General features: G+C 35.1%; 1 protein-coding gene across 7 annotated transcripts in view; it reads left to right on the top strand.

Moving 5' to 3' along the window:
* The window catches only part of LOC126848662 (uncharacterized), a 41,975-nt gene extending 22,394 nt beyond the window's left edge, over window positions 1–19,581 (top strand). For all 7 annotated transcript variants that reach the window (XM_050589707.1, XM_050589711.1, XM_050589712.1 and 4 more), the window contains 4 exons: window positions 12,559–12,702; window positions 15,384–15,706; window positions 16,087–16,361; window positions 16,768–19,581. In XM_050589707.1, the coding sequence (XP_050445664.1) occupies window positions 12,559–12,702; window positions 15,384–15,706; window positions 16,087–16,361; window positions 16,768–17,503 (1,478 nt within the window). In that variant the 3' untranslated portion in view covers window positions 17,504–19,581. The remainder of the gene's footprint in view (window positions 1–12,558; window positions 12,703–15,383; window positions 15,707–16,086; window positions 16,362–16,767) is intronic.
* The last annotated feature ends 325 nt before the right edge of the window (window positions 19,582–19,906 follow it).

Raw genomic sequence — 19,906 nt, 5'->3', positions numbered from 1 at the left:
AAGTTTTAATAAAAAGACGATGTAATTTAGATTAAACTTGCGTGAAGCTAATATATCCTTTCGCTACACTTATGCAAATCAATATTTATTACCGAGATAATATTATATTAAAGCAAAACTGAAAAAATAAATTAAATATTCATTTTCTTAAAAAAAGATTAAATGGTAAAATTGATATTCAAATTTATATCACAATTTTATCGAAAAAAAGTCTCTAAATTCATTGCCTCTTTTCCTCTAGTGAAACAATAAACACAAGAAGAGTTTTCGTTTCGTAAATACAATCAATCTCTAATTGAAAATAAATCATAAAATTGTTAAATTTCATGAATGAAAAGCTAATATTTAATCGTTAACATCAAATCTTCATACTCTTATTCAATATTTTTTAAATTTTATGTTAAAGAATTATGTATTTGTAAAATTTGTAAAATATATATATATATATATATATATATATATATATATATATAAAGTTTCCCAATTTTATCAACGACTCTATATATTTTTGCAATATATACTTTAGAAACAAATATATCATATATGTTAATTGAACTTTCTACATATTGTCATTATACGTGTTCTTTTGATAATTTTTTGTGTAATTTACAAAGCATACATATTTCACATCATTTACATACAAACATATAATAAATTTCATATTATACATATTTATATTATTAGTTACATAATATTTTTATAACATGATTAACATAAAAATATATATTGTAACATATTAAAATATTTTATTATTATATTTTCTTATAATATTTAATGTTATTGTAATTTATTTTTTTTAATTTTCCTCAGAATAAATTTAAGCTGGATATTATTATTATTTATTTTAATTTTATTTCTAATTTTTTTTTAATGCCTAACAATCCTTATAGTCCTAACAATCCTTGCTGACCGAATCAGCAGAAATCCGAGATTTGAAAAACGTATACTTAACCGCGTGCCTTAATCGCGAGTCCTAACCGCGTGTCTTACTTGCGTGTCTTAATAAAATATCCTAATAGAACGTAGGTTGCTTCCGTTGGGCCAGTTGGACTTACCTTTCGTTGATCCTGGCCATATTCATTCTGGCTACATTTAGCCAGAGATGTAGCTTCGACCTTTATCGGAGGTCAATGAAAGAAAAACATTTCTTCCATTCCCGGCTAATTATTCGCCGATACATGAGCATAATTGTATGCTCGTTAATGGCATATTTGTCAAGCATCGTTTTAATATAATTTTATTTTAATCAATCTAATCCCAAGTTATCAATCAAATTTAATATAATTGAAGTAATAATAATCTTTAATCTTATAATAATATATAATATTTATAATAATATGTAATTTATATTAAAATAAAATTAATAAAACATTTATGTGTCATATAATATAATATATATAATATAATATATAATATATAATATTATATATAATATTAAATAATACTATTAAATATAAATATTAAATCTCATTTATATTATCAATATTATAATATTATAATATTTTAATAGTATAATATTATTATATTAATATTATATTATTAAGATTATATTATTATAATAATATAATGTTATTATATTATTATTAAAAATATTAAATCGTATATTATTATTTATTATTTTTATTATTATTTTATTATTAAAAATATTATCGTTAAATTATCCATACATTAGGACATATAAATGTTTTATTAATTTTATTTTAATATAAATTAAGTTATATTAAAACGATGCATGACAAACTGTCAAAGCTTTCATTAATATGATAATGAAGATGGATGGGCTATGAAAAATTATAACAAAATTGACGCAACATAAAAATAATTATCAATATTTTATATAAGAAATAAAATTATTAGCGTCTTCTTCATTAAATAAATTAAATAAAATTGAGAAAAATATAGTATATTTTTTTGTTTTAATTTATATTTTAAATTATATTTCTAATATATGTTTTAATGCATATTAAAAAAATCTATTGAAAGTTATTTGATTTAATCTATGCTAGCCCATCCATTTTGAGGGAACGGATCTATTTATAATCTACAATCTACATTTGCATCTACAATATCTACGGATCCGTCACCTCAAAATAAAATAAAATTTATCACTCACCAGCACTGATGCGCAACAGCGGAGATTTGGTCTTGAGGCTACGTTGTCTGCAATATACAAATATAAAATCCAAATTATGCAACGCTTAAAATAATTAATATTTCAAAAAATTATTATTGTACGCATCGAATTTTACATCCGATGCGTATAATAATAAGAAGATATATAAATATACAATAATTTTATAAATTCTAAAAAAGAAAACTATTTTTTTTAAATAAAAACTTTTATAGTATGAATCTCTCTTATTTAAAATATTCAAATAACGATCGAATCGAATTAATGCATGTACGAGATTTATAATAATTAATATAAAAATAATAATACTCACCCTTGGGCTGCTCCGCTGATGCAGGATGCCTCTCCTAGGCCTCCTCCTCCTCTCAGAATGTCAGGGTCGCTACGTTGATCTGTAACATACAAATAGAAGAGCGAAATTGTAGCAGCGTTCAAAATAATTAATATTTAAAAAATTTAGTGTGCATTGAATTTTATATACGATGCTTATAATAAACATTAATAAAATAATTTTATAAATTTTGAAAAAAGATACTAATAACTAATAATTTTATATAAAAGCTAAAATAATAATTTATAAATGAAAACTTTTATTATAAAATTTTACTATACAAGATTATAGCTTTTATATAAAAATCTTTTTCTTTTTAATTCTCTCTTATTTCAATCATATAAATAAAAAAATCAAAATACGTAATTAATTGCTCAATTTAAATAGCGTATGTAATTAATATACAAATAACAATTTACTTACCACAAGTTTTGCTCCACCGGTACCCGATGCCTCTCCTAGGCCTCCTCCTCCTTTCAAATTGATTCACACACGCGCGATACTTTTAAACGGCATTCCCGCACTTTTATTAAAAAATCTTCCGCACTCTTGTACGCGCGATATTTTGAGCGATACTCCTGCACTTTCGAAAACCGATGCGCGACATGATGACGGGATCGACGCCGCGATAAGCCGTCCGCGGCACGATGACAGCACCAACGATACGACGAGCCGTCCGCGGCGCGATGACAGCAACGACGGCGTTGGGTGCTTGGTTTTCCCCTTCTCAGTAAACCTTTAGAGACCTTAAGACCCTTAAGGCACCGTCCAGGTACTAAGCCCTCCCACCCAAAGTTACACCCTACGAGTATATTATATGTATATAATTTTGTAATATGATATATATATATATATATATATATATATATATCATATTACAAAATTATATACGTATAACGTGAGATTATATTTGAGAATAAGAAACGTAGATAAAAATCTACATTTAGAAAAAATATTTAAGAATATGAGCAGCGCTTCGTACCACTACGTACTCTTTGAATGTCGCCGTTCGAATGATAAGACGATATATGTAAACGTAAACAATTGGGGGTCGCGAAGGCCGAACACTATGTTATTGAAAAGTTGTTGCCGAAATATTTTACGAACTATCATATTATATGTATGTATACGCAGAGTATTAAAGTATAAAATATATTTGAAATTATGATTATATATTAATTGAACGATTGATGTATCACGAAACCTTTCGTTAATTACTCAATTTTGCGATTTGTTCAATTGCGCGATAATCTTAATCCGAACCATGCCGTCGAAGGATGAAGCATCGGACGAAATATATTTAACTTTAAATATTTTTGAAGAAATAATTATTGCTTATAAGGATCGCATAAAACAATAATTTATAATATTGATTCCGATCTTTATTAAATATGTATATACATCATTCGAAATATGCGCTTAAAGACCTATCGTAGCAATATAATTATGTTTAGTTATAATATTAAATTATAATTATTATTTAAGGTACGCAAAAGATAATTAATTATTAATCTTTTCAAATTATGTTATGATATTTGTTGCAATCGCGTTTAGGAAATGAATTTAACAAAGCGTTTCGTGCTGCTTCTTTACTGTTTAAGTGTCGTCGCGCGAATGATAACACGTAGGAAAGGAATTCGAGTGTCTCGCCCCACTACAATTCTATTCGCCGTATAAATAACAAAGTCGTGATACATAAACAATAGCAAATGTTTACGTTGTCAAGACTGAATATCATGTTATTGTTAATTCGCTGCCAAAATATTTTCCGTACTGTGACGTATATACAAACGGAATTAAATTACACAAGAATTTTAAATTATACATCAATTATTAAATTAACAATTAATGTATCACGTAATGCATGAATGGAATATTGCATTACTATTGCAATACATGAATTCCTTTCCTATAGGACTATAAGAGAACTGCGCGAAGAAAATTCTAGATATGCCGCCAATCAAGATATAATGATGACACGGTTGATATGGTTACAAAAATAATGATCATAAAGATGACGATAAACAAAGGTTAAAAAACAAAAATAATGAGAGAAAGGCTAATGCGGCAAGTTTAGTTAATTCTTACATCGAATTCAAATTTAAATTTCTCAATTGATCAATTTTTAAATTTACAGCAAGTTCTTATTATAAAAAAATTATGTACACATTTCAAAAATAAGTTATAAAACAAAGTCATACAAGTAAAAATGGTGGGAAAAGGCAAACGGAACAAGATTAATTAATTTTTTAATTCAAACTAAATTTTCAAATCTAAATTCAAATATCTAAATCAAATATTTTTTTCAAATTTTTGACATTTGTACATTTTTAATGAACATTAGTTAATTTGACAATAATAATTTATCGCACCTTGGTTCTTATTTGCCAGTTTTTCCACTTGAAAATTTAAATAGCTTTTTGTGACAAAGAGTTATTTGATTTATAGTTTAGAAAAGAAGGAAGCACTCTTACATAATACCGTTTGAATTCTTGTATTCACCGGTGTAGAACTTGCTGGAAAGTGTTTCACGGAAGCTTCTTTTGCAGTTTATCAGATTCACGGCAGCGGATGGATTATATGTATATATACTACCTTGAGAAAAACTCGGCAAGGAAAGTATTATCCGTAATGCAGATCTATGTATAGCATCAATAGAAATTTATAATAGAAATTTATTCAAGTAATAAAAAAAAGAGATAATAGCAAGGGTTAAAACATTATATATAAAAATTATTATAATTAATTCATAAAGAGTTTATAAAAAATTTACATAAATCATGCAGTAAGATTTAATGACTTGGAAATTAAAGTTACCATTAAAATTTAATGAGAAAAGCTTGCGTGAAGTTATGTTATTAATCAATAATCTGTTTACTGTCATTTTTATGTGTCATCCATCTCGTATGTCACATAAACGTAAATATCTGCAAATCTTTTTATCATGAAGAACTAATCGTTTTCGGATTTTTAAGAAGAAATAAGAGACACCTAAAATCAATTAAAAATCTGGAAAAGTTTACCATCCTAAATACGTAAACAGAATCAAAAGTTTTGATGAATATAATCTGTCCTTATATCATAGCAATTATTATCTAAGAATTTTGGATGTAATAATAGAACAAATACATCCTTATTGATTTCAAGTAAATATAAATATAATCATTCAAAAAAATGTATACGGAAAGTGAGAAATTTTGCAAGCGTAATCGCAAGACTTATGGAAGCACGAATACTTCGAAATTCGCTGTCTGATTTCGTGCTTATGCAATCAAAAGGTGATCGCAAATTGACTTGATGAAACGGCGATAAAGAGATGCCGGGATTGTTTTCTAGATGCGTTCAATCTTTGCCTGCGGATGGCCGTGCGAAATCGATCGCGATTGACAGAGACAAATGACTTAGGAGAAAACGAAGATCAAAGTTGGACTCGTACATGGATACATGGTTGTCGTTCATCAAGAAGAAAAGCATCATGTGCATTCCGTTATGGTGTTTGCGGGAAGAAAGTCGGGACGGTAGTAGTACGATAGCTTCTGTAGCTGTCAATCCGAGGACACTTTCGAGTATGTCGGAGATCGACGAGCAGATTTCAATTCGATGTTTACGTTCGAACGAAGTGTATATATGTTTATACGAAGATAGAAAATACTGACAATTGCTGGACAACGGATCAATACTCGAGTTTAATGTTTATATGTATGTATTTCTGAGAGCTTTAAAGTCGAAACGAGTCAAGATGATTGTATGGATATACTTGATTTTAATTTCATAGAATTAAATAAGAACGGAAAAAACGGTAAATTAATTGCAAATCTCTTGCGAAAGCGAGTTATGCTGCACGAGCACCTGTTTTCCAGCAGAAGAGGAAAAAGACGTTTTAATGGAAATTGAAAGAAATAGGAGAAATTCTCGTATCGAGAGAAAGCTGAAAGCGAAAAGTAATGACTCCGCAGAAATTCAGCATGACGTTCCAAAAAGAGCAAATGTACAAGACGTAATTGAAAATTTGTCGATAACGATTGAAAGTGTTTATCCGCCACTCAAATACGATTTATCATCGATTCGAGACATCTCGAATTTTGCAGAAAAAAATTTTTGTGGAAGATAGAAAAGAGAAAAATCGGACAATTGTCAATCATCAACTTTCAATCATTTGATTGCGTTCAGCGCGCAGAAATTTGTGAAATATTTCTCGCCAATTGGATACCTATTTGTTCGATCCCGATAACGATCGCGTGCGAACGTTTGTCAATAAACTGTCAACGGCTACATCCTTCGCTCGAATGCGATGCAAATCAGGAAAGTACGTCGGCGACGAGGCAAACAGCGATAACATAGATTCTCAAAGCGTGTATCTGGACGAGGATTATCACTTTCTTATGTCGCTTCATCATCAGCTGAATAAAATGCCGTTGGTGAGGAAAGGAAAGTGAAAGCAAAGATACAGACGATATTTTATGAAGAATTGCGCGCAAGAATTTGCGACCCGCACATCGCAGCGTGAGAACAATATTGCGTTATGCAGTCTTTAAAGCAAAAAAAAAAAATAGAAAGTTGCAACTTTATTAAATATAAAAAAAATTAACATTAATTTCGCAAAATTTAATTTTTACATGACATCCAATTTCCCTTAAAATATAAAATCTTTTTAATATTTAAATATTTTATTGATAAAATTTCTATTTGTATAAAATACACATAATACTTTTTCTCTTTTTCTCTCATTCTGTCTGTCTGTCTATTTGTCTGTCTCTTTCTCTCTCTTTCTTTCTTTGTCTCTCTCTCTCTCTCTTATGGAAAATATTATAGTAGAGAAATATGCAAGTAACGAGTCATATACATGCGCATAAAGCTCGAAGAGAAAAAAGTCAATGATGCAGATTAGAGAGCTTTAAGGAAAGAAGCGAGAGAGAGAGAGGACGCGAGAAAGATTGTTCATACATGGGCGCAAAAAAATTACGCAAGGCGGTAATTTGCCTGTTGATCGTTATTTATTGTGATCCTCATGCTACGCGGGCGGACGACTGGACATTTGCATGCGAAATTGGCGATGGCATAAGGGTATGAATCTCCTCACGCACGGCTGGACGGACGAGCAAGAAAATGGGGCCTGCCTTATGCAATTGTGCATTGAACAGTGGTCAGGGATTGGCCGCGTCTCTCCGTGTTGGCACGTTGACACGTACCATTTATACCTCATCATGTCCGTGGAAGATCGGCCGCGCGAGCGAGCGGTCTGCGGTGAAAAAACGCGGGGGGCCGTCCCCTCCCCTCCCCGACCCCCGTTTCTCCCTTCCATCCGCCGTTTTGCACGTCACTCGCGGCCAGGAACGCGGCAAATTGAAGGTGTCAGTCGTGGTGGAATATAGATCGGGGGCCCATCCGCGTGCCCGCCGTCGAGAACGAAGTTCCATGCCGGTTAATACCGCAAGAATTTCATGTACGCGGCAGAAAATTACTCTAAACGTCAAAAAGTGGAATAGCATTCATTCGTTTAACAATATATATTTTAGAAAATTAAATAATGCAAAATTAATCGGATTAATCTCTATTAATCTCTTTTTTTTATAATAATGCAAAGTAAAATGTATATTTTTGACAAATTAAATAGAACCAGTAATTATTGTTGAAACATCAGAATTTAATTGAGAAAAAATGTAATATGTATTATACATATATTTATACATGTATAATATTTTTATCTAAAATATATAGTTTATTGTTTTATATATGTATATAAAACAAATGTTCATTTTAAAAAAAGTAGCTTCTTCAATAGAAATCTATTATGTAATATTTTATATCAATTAACAATAATTTTGTGCAATGCAAATATTTTTACTACAAGTTTCTTTACTGCGGCAAAAAATAAAATAAAATGAAATTACCATTTCGCATATCGCAAAATAAAATTCGCTCTGGCGAATGCTTGGTAACAGGACTACAATCTTAGATAGAATTGTTGAGAATGTAAAGAATGAATAACGGTCGAATGAACGACGGTGGTCTATCATTACTTAATCAGAGATCTGCTCCAGTTTACCAACATAGTGGCTGGCTTAACATACATCGGCAGATCGAACACGGCAGAGTGAACAAGAATCATCTGCAGACATAGATGGATAATTTCATGCACCGAGTAGCACGGTAGCTAAATAACTCAAGAGTCCCGGCGGGTCTAAACGAATTGTTCGTCGAGCGTTGTAAATCAAGGAGCACTCGCGGAGTGATTATTACCTACTGCTTAAGAATGCACAAATTAACGACCGTGACGTAACGTCCCGAAACGAGGCGAGCGAAAATGTTAATTTTGCGCCAATATGCCGCGTCAATTCTTAAGCTCGCCCTAAGGTGAATCTTTGTAGAAATGCGTCTTTCAAGAATTAATGATCGCTTGCAGAATCGGACGCTGTTTTTTAAAAATTGATATATTTCTCTTATTTTTTAGTAGAAAAATCTCTCTTTAAATGGATTTTAAAAAATATTCTTCCATTTTTTTCCCCTACTCCTCTTTTATAAAAGAGGAAAGTTGTGCATTCTATGTAGAATTAAATTCCATTAATTTCCATATAGATCCGTACCTGACTGTTCATTATACAAGCGAGAATATATATTATACGAACGCGGATCGGTACACGTGCGTACGCATGCGAGACCGGAGGGCAGCGATTACGCAACGTGAAAGTCGTCGATGGAATTCACTCTTACTTCGACTTCGCCCTGACCTCCGGTATAATGGGAGCGATCTGAATAATCTGGTTCGGCGCGTATTTGGCAATGGACCCGTAACCGATTTAATGAGTATTGAACGTTCCGCCTTTTGCTTTTCGAAGGCTTAGCATAGGCGTGTGTTCGATTACGCACTTATATAATATTCAGATTAGATGATGACGGCGTCACGCGCTGATGAAAAGATTGATCGAGTGATAAATATCGCTGCTTATGCATCGTCTTTTGCAAGTTAAATTTTAAATCGGCAAAGTATAAAAGTCATGAATATTTAATCAAAGCAGCTCGCGAGATACATTTACGAATTTTAGACGCATATATAATTAATTAATCCTACCGAATATTGTCAATGTCAATGTCTCGTTTATAGCCAAAGCCGTTTAATGTTTTTGGCCATCTATACATATAGTGTGATGGGTTTCTTCCTGTATCATTCTTGTCTTTTTTTAATTCAGATGATGATTGGTTGTTACATTAAGTTAACGCGATATTATATCATTGAAATAAAAATTTTTGATATTGATCCGTTAAGTAAAAATTATTCCAGACCGCAAAGTAGATTAGACTTTTATTAAGATTACATCCAGGAGAACCTTGATCGTCAATTCAACAGCCGGACGTGTATGATACCGCGATGTGTTTGAGTAACGGTTCGTACCGAACCATGAAGCTTCCGAGGATGGCCACTCGTACGGTATCTTGTAAATAACTGTGTAATCGCGGACGATAGTTTTTCGTGTCTTCTTATTCTGCGACCGCTACAGATTTCCGCTTTTTTGTATTGTATGTATTTTCTCTATATGTATAGTAAAATTATATTGATTAATTTCTCAGAAGCGTGAGACACACATACATACACACACACACACATAATTCAACAATGTGCATTTTTATGGCAATAATTAAAGCGATTAGAATATATAGAATAGAGGAAAAAGGAAAAAAAAAGACGGAAAGAGAAAATTTGGTTCATTCAAAGAGAAACGGAAAGAAAGAGACCGTTACAAAAGTATCAATTGAATTTCTGAATCGATTAAGCCAAACATGAATTACTACCGGAATTACTATTTTGTATCGAGTACAGTAGGCAGTATTCAAGGGAAGCCTGGATGTGTAACAAGCGAAATCGAGGGCGAGATCGATCTCAGCCAAGGCGAGCACGAGTTTACTGATGAATGAATCGGCACGATAGAAATCGTAATGGATAGAGTCGGAATCGATTTCTTCGTAGACGTGGGCGATACGAGAAAGTTATTTGATTAATTTATATCTCGCAAGCCCCTTACGGAAGTCGACGAAAGACGCAAAATCCGCGTTCCTTTACACGCTTTTTCTCAATCTTTATTAGATACGCAGCCTCGCGCGCAACAAAAACGCGAAAACGCATAGGCGCGCATAAATCGCGTTTAATGACAAGGCATATGCATCGTGATTACGTAAAGTATCTGACAGCCACGTAGCTACAATCGGTCGGGAGAATAATTTTATAATTTATACTGTAATAGAATTGTAATAGCAAATATCTCTTGCTAACTAGCTATTGGACGATCTCGTTATAACTTGAGATACTTTCTCTTCATTCAAAACTCGTCACGCTCAATTAATTGCGACTTGTCTCGCGTACTTTCTTTATTTGTAATATTTCATATCTTTGACATTTTGTTTCTAGGTGAAAGTAATTATTATGGAAAGATGAAAAAGACGGAATAGATATACTCGCGCATCTCATATCTTGAGGCTGATGGAATGCATATATGTTTTATTGCAATGATAAGTTATGATTATAATCGTTCTTAATGCCTCCCAAATTTATTCTGCGGACATATAGAAGATGCAAAATAAAAATGAGAAGAACCTAATTAGGAATATCCCGAGTAAATTTATTGCAGGCCATTAACTCACGTCTCGCGTTTATCTCCGTTCTCCACGAAGGGACATTACAATTTAATCCGGCTATCGCGCATCGTGAAAGCCGATTAAGGATAAATTCGAAATTGGCTGTAAACGTCCGGATGTGCCAATAAAACATTCATGATATCCATTCGCGGAAAGGAGGTAACGATTGCGGGAATTCGCACAACACAACAGGCTCATTGTAAATCAATTGAAAATGGCGAAGACGCGATGTGTATAAATCGCTTGCGAAACGGTACGACGATTTATATGCTCGTACTGTAAATACCGTGCCGCACACGAGAACGAGCGCGCGTTTATATTCGGCTATAAATTTCCACGCGACTGCTCCTGAGTCGCAAATCGACGGATTACCGATTTAATCGAAGCTCGCGTCACACCACGATTCTAGATCGAAGATCGTCGTAGTTTCGATTTTCTCGATTGATCTCTCGCGTGGACGATCAAATAATATTGCGATTGCATAAAATTACCTTTTTATATATACAATACTATATCAATGGACTATACAAATGATAAAGGTTTTCTAAACAGAAAAAAGGACTTAGAAAAGCGTTTACATTTAAATAGTAAATTTATTGATTTATGCAAAATTGTGCATTAAATCATACAATAATACATTAAATTTAACAAGAGAAATCGCGCGTTATCAAGGATTAAGAGAAAGGAATCGCGACGATATCCTTAGACGCACAGGTAACGATTGTGGATTTAATGAAAATTGTAGTTAGTCGCGATGCAGAGGCATAACTCGATCAGTTATGTATCTACGCGTTATACAACGACTTAAATTGCTTTTATGAAACTGGATCTTAGAATCTCGTTAGGCCGGGCTATAAATGTCGATGTTAGTTTCGAGACGCGGTGCGCCGCTTGTATTAACAAAGTGGGTCAAATTGACATTGTGATTTCGTAAAGGATTATTAGTTGTTGGCCGCGGTGATTTTAACGGCGTGCTCGAACATAGGTAGGTAGGTTTATGAAACTAGTCGACGGCCGGTTTTTCTCCCCGCTATGCGAAAGCGCGCGCCTCAAAGTGGAACGAGTTTCCACGGCGTAGAACGTGCGCAGCAACGGTAACGTTTGTCACGTTCCGCGTGGAGAATGAAGCCATGGACCGCTAACGAACGAGCGCTAGATGAAACTAGACGCGGAATGACGTTGCACACGACTGACACACGTGTTCGCGTCGCCTCGCGTCTCTTTGCACGAGAAAGCGAAATCCCGTAAATCCCCGTATCAATGAAATGTCGCGTGTTTTTCCTGCAATAGCGTCTCTTCTACATAGAGAAACTCTTAATCTTAATCTATCGTACATAAAAAGAATACCATATTTATTTATAAATGTGTTATTAATGTTTATGTATATCTATTTTTATTATTTTTATGAATTTGTTTCTAACTACATAATTTTCTTATTACATTTCGTGTGTTCTCTTATTTATTACAGGCTGGTTCTCAGTGGTCTCCAATAATAGCGGTACCGGAAATGCCAGAGTGTACAGAAGAGTCGGCGCGTTAGTACGCGCTGGAGTACCGGCGTTTTTGCTCGCAAAGCCATTGAGAGCTTACACCTTGACGCACTCTAAAATGGGTAAATTATTTTACTTATAAATTATTATACTTTTTGCATGTATCTATATGTATAGAATTGATCTTTTGATTAAATTAATTTATATATATCATACAAAGGAAAGAAAAAGCAATTAAAAGCCAGTGCTAATTGCAACGCATATGTTTTATTAAAATTTATATTGACATAACTAAGTAATGATGGGTATAATTGCCAAGAGCGTACGTTTTGATCTTTTTTGGATCTTCTTCAGCGCAATTACAAAATAAATGAAATATTAAAAATGTAATAATAATAATACACAGAAGTGAGTCATCCATGTTGTCAGACGGTAAATATTATATAATGAACTTTCGAGATAGAGAGATACTGTCTAATAAAATATACATTAAAAAAACAATTGATAATACAAATATATTGATTATCCCTGTATGTAACATTTATCTTCTGCACAACATTTTATTATATTTATAAGTATACTTTATTTACTAATTGTCTCTCTTTATCTCGAAAGTTTATTTTTATTATACATATAACATTTACCTTTTGACAACATGGGTGACTCACTCTTGTTTAGTGTATTATTCTGTTATTATTACATTTTTAATTTAATAGCTTTCCCTTGCTTTGTAATTGCGCTGAAGATGATCCAAAAAAAGGATCGGAACGTACGTTCTTTATGATTATATCTATTATCATTTACAATCATTTAATTAATGTAAATTGATTTGTAATAAAACATATCCGCTCATAGTACTTCGCTGACTCTTAATTGCCTATTTCTTTCTTTGTATGACATATTTATAAAAGCTTTTATTCGTTTATTTTTATTTATATATAATTGCAAAATTCTTTATATTGTGATTATATTACAATTTATATATAATTTCAAAATTCTTTATATTGTATACAGCTATATTGTAAATTTATATTTAATTATAACACTCATTTGATAAAACAAATTGTTAACCAAATTTCGATAACATGACTTATTCTTCTTATTTTATGATTTAAAAAAACTTAGCACTATTTAGATTATTCTCTTTTTGTGCGCGCCTTTTCTTTTTAACCGCATAGAGATTATCCACATATCTGGCGCTCGAGTTTATTATTCCGGCCAACCCAAGTCCGCATTTTCCATGGGCCAACTGTCACGATTGCGATTATCATCCACTGCAATCTGCCTGTGAAAATGCAATCCGAGCTATAACTAGCGCGCTTGTTAACAATTCAGATTATTTTTCAAAATGACAAGACCTCTGCTCACATTTTTTGAGAAAGTGATATTTGAAGAAATGCACAGATTTCTATATATTATATTTAGATTGCTAACAGCGATGTGTCAGGTGAAGCCAAAGCAGTCATTTACAAATAGGCAAAATATAGGTAGAGTTAATACACATTTACTTTTCTACACTTATGTATTACACTATATATGTGTACGCATCGAATTTGTCCAATTTTAAATAACTGTTCTCGATTTTTGTGATTTCGTCATTAATTTTAATTTCTTTTTACGGGCAGAGTAGTCTATATACAGGGATTTAAAACATCCTATATAATTCTACACATAGACGTTCGTCATATCTCGCCTCGCGGCGCGGATTATTTTCTTCAGAGTGCAGCGACTGGCCGTGACACGAATGTCAATGTGTTCGTAATGTGCGGGTTCTCGTGGCGTATGTAGCGTCGCTCGTTCGTGCATTTAAACGTAAGGCGAGCTTTACGCGCGACAGGCGCATAACGTAATAGGTATGCGGCTCAGTGAAAGCCGTCCCTTGCGACGCGCGTGCATAAACGACTGCAAATGCGTATACGCAGCTCGCGGCGCGAGCATTATATCATTATACGCACCGACGCCGTAACAATTATGATCGCGGCGGAAAATCATGGGGGAATTCCTTCATCCCACTTTTCTCCTGATCCTTCTCGTGACGCCTCCCCGGACGTGTCACGTCAGTGTCCGTTATCCCACACGTTTATTGACGTTAATTGCTCGCCATATCGTCTTTCATGCTCGCTAGCTTGGGACGTTGCAACGGTACGATCGAGGCATGTGATATCGTTGATTTAATATGGAAATTCGTCGGATGCTCCTCGAATATCAAAATATATAGTGTATCAAGCGACCGACTTAGCTATATGTATGATTACATCAGAAACGCGTAGAAATTTCCCTGACAAAATGTGTTGGATAATGAAACGGATAATAACTAATAAAAAATTAGTATATAATTGAGACATATTCTACGAACTAGTTCTCACAACATCTGATTAAACGTGTGTTGTATTTCATTATGTACAGTATGATAGTATTGTATATGCAAATAAATGAAATAACGCTAATGAACTAATTAACAGCTATACGCACGTTATTAACTCGCGTGTCTTAACTTTAACAGCGGGAAAACATTTTTTTGCCAGCGCTAATTAAATAGAAATTTGCGACATAATTCTCTTTGTATTTGATGACGTGTTTAGAGAAAGACGCATTCCGATTAATTGCATCTATAAATTGTTTCTGTACATAATACATGCACATAAACATTATTAAAATTAAATTCAAGTTTATAATTCTCTATTTGTTTCCACAATTCTTTAAAAAGAGATGAAATAAAGAGAGAATCACAATTTAAATTTCAATTGAATTTTACTAATGTTTGCGAGAGTGCGTTAACTTTTGGTTGATTTCTATTGCGCAGAGAATGGAAACTTGCGAGCTCACTACACGAAGACGACGGTGCGCGCCGGCGAGGTCCTGCGGCTGACCGCCGTCTTTCAGGACACACGTCGGGCCCCGGTCGCCAGTGGCGTGTCCGGAATGATCCCGGAAGGCAAATCCTCGAGATCCTCGGAGAGGGATCAGTACGCTCAGTGCCTGGACTCTCATGGGCACGAGCTGTTCGCGCCACTCTCGGCCAGAGGCGAGTTTTACGCGATCTGTCAGAGTGGCAGCCTCGACACCGGCAGCGACGCGGTGCTTTACAGAGTTCACCAACTCGCTAGGAGGGATCTTCCCCTGAGGGTAAACTTCATCGCGTCTTAAAATTAATGTCGTCTAATGTAATCATTCTTATCTATTTTATCTCGTCCCTCGTTTATTTCTCATAACCGAGGAGAAGTTGTTACTATTTTATATATTATATAAAATAAGAAACCTCCCATTATTTTAATTAATAAGAATTAATTTTGATAAAACGCTCGTATAATATTTTATTATTTATTCCATATACGCGCACTTTATTTTTTTTTTTTTATATTTAATATTTCTATTCTCAAAGTTATATTTCTATCAACTTTTGCCATATTTTTGTTTAGCGATATTGATTACGTATTTTATTTTCATGCTTTATCAAAGGAAACTCTTGATTTTCTCTTGAAAGAACTCGCGTGCATGATCTTCAGGTACGTCTGGTTGCTGGACCTCTACCCATACCGTTGCCCCGAGATTACAGCGGTCTGATGCAGTTGGAAAACGCAAATAGAGGACCCATAGTTCTCGGTTGCGCGGTGCCGTTGATGCCCGAAAGGCCTTTACCAAATTCCACGGTGCCGGAGCTCTTGGAACTCGTCGCTACCGGTCCAACCGCGCCACGAGTGAAAAGGGCACGATTGGGATGCCCTTCCGAAGCAAGACTGCTCGCATCTCCGAAAATGCAGCGATTACTCTCAGCTTGCAGGTAAAAGTCGCAATTCCATGGAGAAACATGATTTACGTTGGTATATATTAATTGTTTAAGATACGCAATACTAACACGGAGAGTCTAAAAAAAATTAATAGAATCAATTTTGTATAAAATGTTTTTTTTTTTTTTAATTAATTAGCTTGAGAAAATAATAGTCCAGTAAAGGGAAGAATTTTTTTTAAATATTTATTAAGATTTATATTCGATAAAGAATTAATTTAATTAATCTAATTCAATTTTTAGCACATTAATTTTATTGTAACAAGAAGTTTGTCGATTCGATTTTTAAAGCTGTCAAGAAACTTTTTTTATTATTCTTGTAGTGTTAAGTAGCTTATATACATTATACATATATGAGAGATAAGATACGAGATGAGATCACTTTGATAACGCTTTATAGAAGAGCCTTAGACCAGCGAGCGACCGAGCCTCGAGTTGCTCCGCCGAAACCGGCGTCCAACAACAGTCAACTAAAAGAATTGCATTTAAAGGAGATTAAAGCGAAACCCGAAGCGAAGCCGATATTGCAAAGTTTGAAGGAGGGTTTGGAGCACATCAAGAAGACGACGATCCGCGACCGGAGCAGCAGCCGCAGTGTTAGCAACAACAATAGCTTCCTCGACAGGATCTCGAGGATAGCGCAGGGTAACAGAAGCAGGAACCCGGCTAAGAAGTCGGCGTCCTTCACGTTCGCCGTACGACCGGAGATCGGTATGCGGTCGCCCGAGAGGTACGCCAGTCTCGAGTCGGAAACGAATCTGATGCAGGCAGCGCAGGCGTCGTCTAGGCAACAGGTACAACGCTCGATCTCAACCAGCGTCCTCGAGGTACTCACCAGCAGTACGGACATGGATCCGCCGTATTCCAAGGTTAGAGATAGTCTGACGCCGTTGCCTCCCACACCGCCGCCAAAACCGGAAGAGATCTACGCCGAAATCTGCGAGCTGGGTACCAGCGCTAGCAGTCCGTTGCGAGACTCGTCGCAGGAGGAGGAGAAACTGCCCTCCGCGGGAAAAACCGGCACCAGGGAGCGAGATCGGGGTTACGTGAAACTCGCGCTGTCTCATTCCGAGATATCCGACATATCGGCGAGCACTGGCGACGATGAAGAGGGTATTTACAATACTGTGTGTTGAGTGCGCGTCTTCTTTCATCGGGAATGGAATCAACATCCGAATCGTTCATGACTCGCGACAATTGACTTCATAATTAATTGAGATAAATGACGTGACGTATCAAGAATCGAGATGTTGCGAAGAAATTTTTTCGCACATCTGCGAATATCGACCAACTGCTATAATCACGTGTGATGTTGGCGGACGTTTGTTAAGATCATTTGGAGATTTCTAATATTAGAATAGTCGAGCCAGTAAGTTTTTAAAAAATTTTTTTTTAATGACAGAGTACATAAAGACCAAGTGTTTTATGGATTAAAAACTTATTTTATTTTTATATGCAAGATTGGAAATTATTCTTCCAATGTAAGTAATTTTCCACCGATTCTCGACTGTTCTACTATTAAAGAGGAAGGCTAAGCAGAAAGATAAGGCGCGTTATTCCGGGTTGGATACAAAACACGAGAAGTCGGAAGCGATATATCGATCGCGAAAGATGAGGACCGAGATTAACGTCTCGGCCCGTCGCCGAGGAAATTGCTCCGCTAGCAGTTTCTTTCGTCGCGGGCGGATCCGGGTGTCGAGGAGTCGCCGATACGAACGTCGAACCATGGGATACCACGCGGAATGATTTACAAGGCTGTTGGAACCGAGGAAAATGATGCCGTAATTACGGGCCCCGATACACGCTGCTGCTGCGGATGTAGCGGGGCACGCCAGCCGGGCCTAGCACGCAGCAACGCTTCTTCGTGGCTTCCGTCATTAAAGAATCTGTCGTCTCGCGAGAAGCATGTTAATAGTAGCGAGCTCCGCGATTATCTTGGTTACGGCCACTGGGTGACAATATCGAAAAAATGCACTCGGAAAATAATCCGTTCATCCGTTCGCTATATAAAAATTGTTATCGATTATTTAAATCTAACAAACGTGTATTTATTTTGTCAGCAATGGAGCAAACGAACTTTCAGATTTGATCAAATTCAAATTTTTTATTATTGAAAATTCTATTCGGAAAAAGCTTTTTTCTTTTTTATTTTGTACGAACACTTAGAGACCTGAAGATCGCGGTTTGCGCCACGTATTTAATTTGTCATCGATAGTGATTTTTATAATCGTTTTATACGATCTTGAATTCAGTATTTTGCATGATAATATAAGAACACGACGCGCCGAGTGGAATTTTCTAGGATGGATGATGACGCTTTATGTGATCACGTATAAGGAGAAACGTGAAACGGATCGTTGAACGTCGATGTAAACTTCCCGAACACGAAGCCAGTGTGTATCGCGGAGCACGCAACCGACGCGGCATGAAGAAGTCGACGGTAGAATGTAAACGAGCCGGTCGGCGGCTTTTAGGAAGAGGAAATTACCGGCGTCCTTCGAAGGTCTAGGTCATCATCGGGACCGCGTTGCGGCTTAGAACGAGGTAGTCGACGGTAACGGCTTGATCGTCGAATCGAATCGAGCCGAGCCGCGCTCGTTCGCTTGATCGCGGCGATATTTTGTGACGATTAATTCATTAAAACATTAGCTTGTCATGCTTCACGGCATTTGGCTTCCTTTTCGATGTACGATGACCCCGAAGTTTCGCGCGCTCTCGTGCCCGATTGCGTGACGTTGCGCGATTGGCTGTTAAACGCGTGATTACAAACCTCGCCAGTACATAGCAGGTATTGCGTTCGCGAAACGCTTCGAGGAAACCGGCAGATCTCCTGTATCTTTCTCTTTTGCTCCATCGCCTATTTTTTTTTTTCTCTGTCTCTCTTTCTCTTGCATGACGAAGCGCTTGGAGCTGTCAGTCGGTCGCTACATCGTACGAGCGAGAATGATGAAGAAAGGGCGTAAAAATCAAGGGAACGATGGGCGCCTAATGGGAAATACCCGCGGGAGAACGCGAGAAAAACCAGGACTCGCTTGCTGAAGATTCTCAGAGAATCCTAACGGGTGTAATCTTGTCTAATTCGACGCCCCTTCCTTCCATTCCCTTCCTCCAAATCGCGTGCGCGCGATAATGATGTAATATTTGCAGGTTTTGTGTATATTCAAATGAAGTCGTTAGTGAAAATAAAGACAGAGCGTTTCTACAACAAAATAAAGCGTCATCAAATATATTCCTTGTCAACTTCCTTGTTGACATAAAAAAAAAGAATCATCTTGAGCTAGCAGCGGGAATATGCAGGTAAGTGATTCTTTCTAGAAATAATAAAATTATATTACAACATTTTTGATAACAACAATTGTAATACTCAATAAAACTGTTTATATAAATTTTATGTATATATACTCTAATATTATATATGATATAAAAGCTTTTTATATTATAGCTGTTATAAATTAATACTTTATAAAACTATCAATACATATTTGATGTCAAAGAAATAATTATTGATACAATTTTATTCATTGATTATAGAACGATAA

Source organism: Cataglyphis hispanica, chromosome 4 (genome assembly GCF_021464435.1).
Source record: "Cataglyphis hispanica isolate Lineage 1 chromosome 4, ULB_Chis1_1.0, whole genome shotgun sequence".
Classification (NCBI taxonomy): domain Eukaryota; kingdom Metazoa; phylum Arthropoda; class Insecta; order Hymenoptera; family Formicidae; genus Cataglyphis; species Cataglyphis hispanica.
Note: the sequence above shows the minus strand (reverse complement) of the source record. Positions and strands in the feature narration are given on the sequence as shown.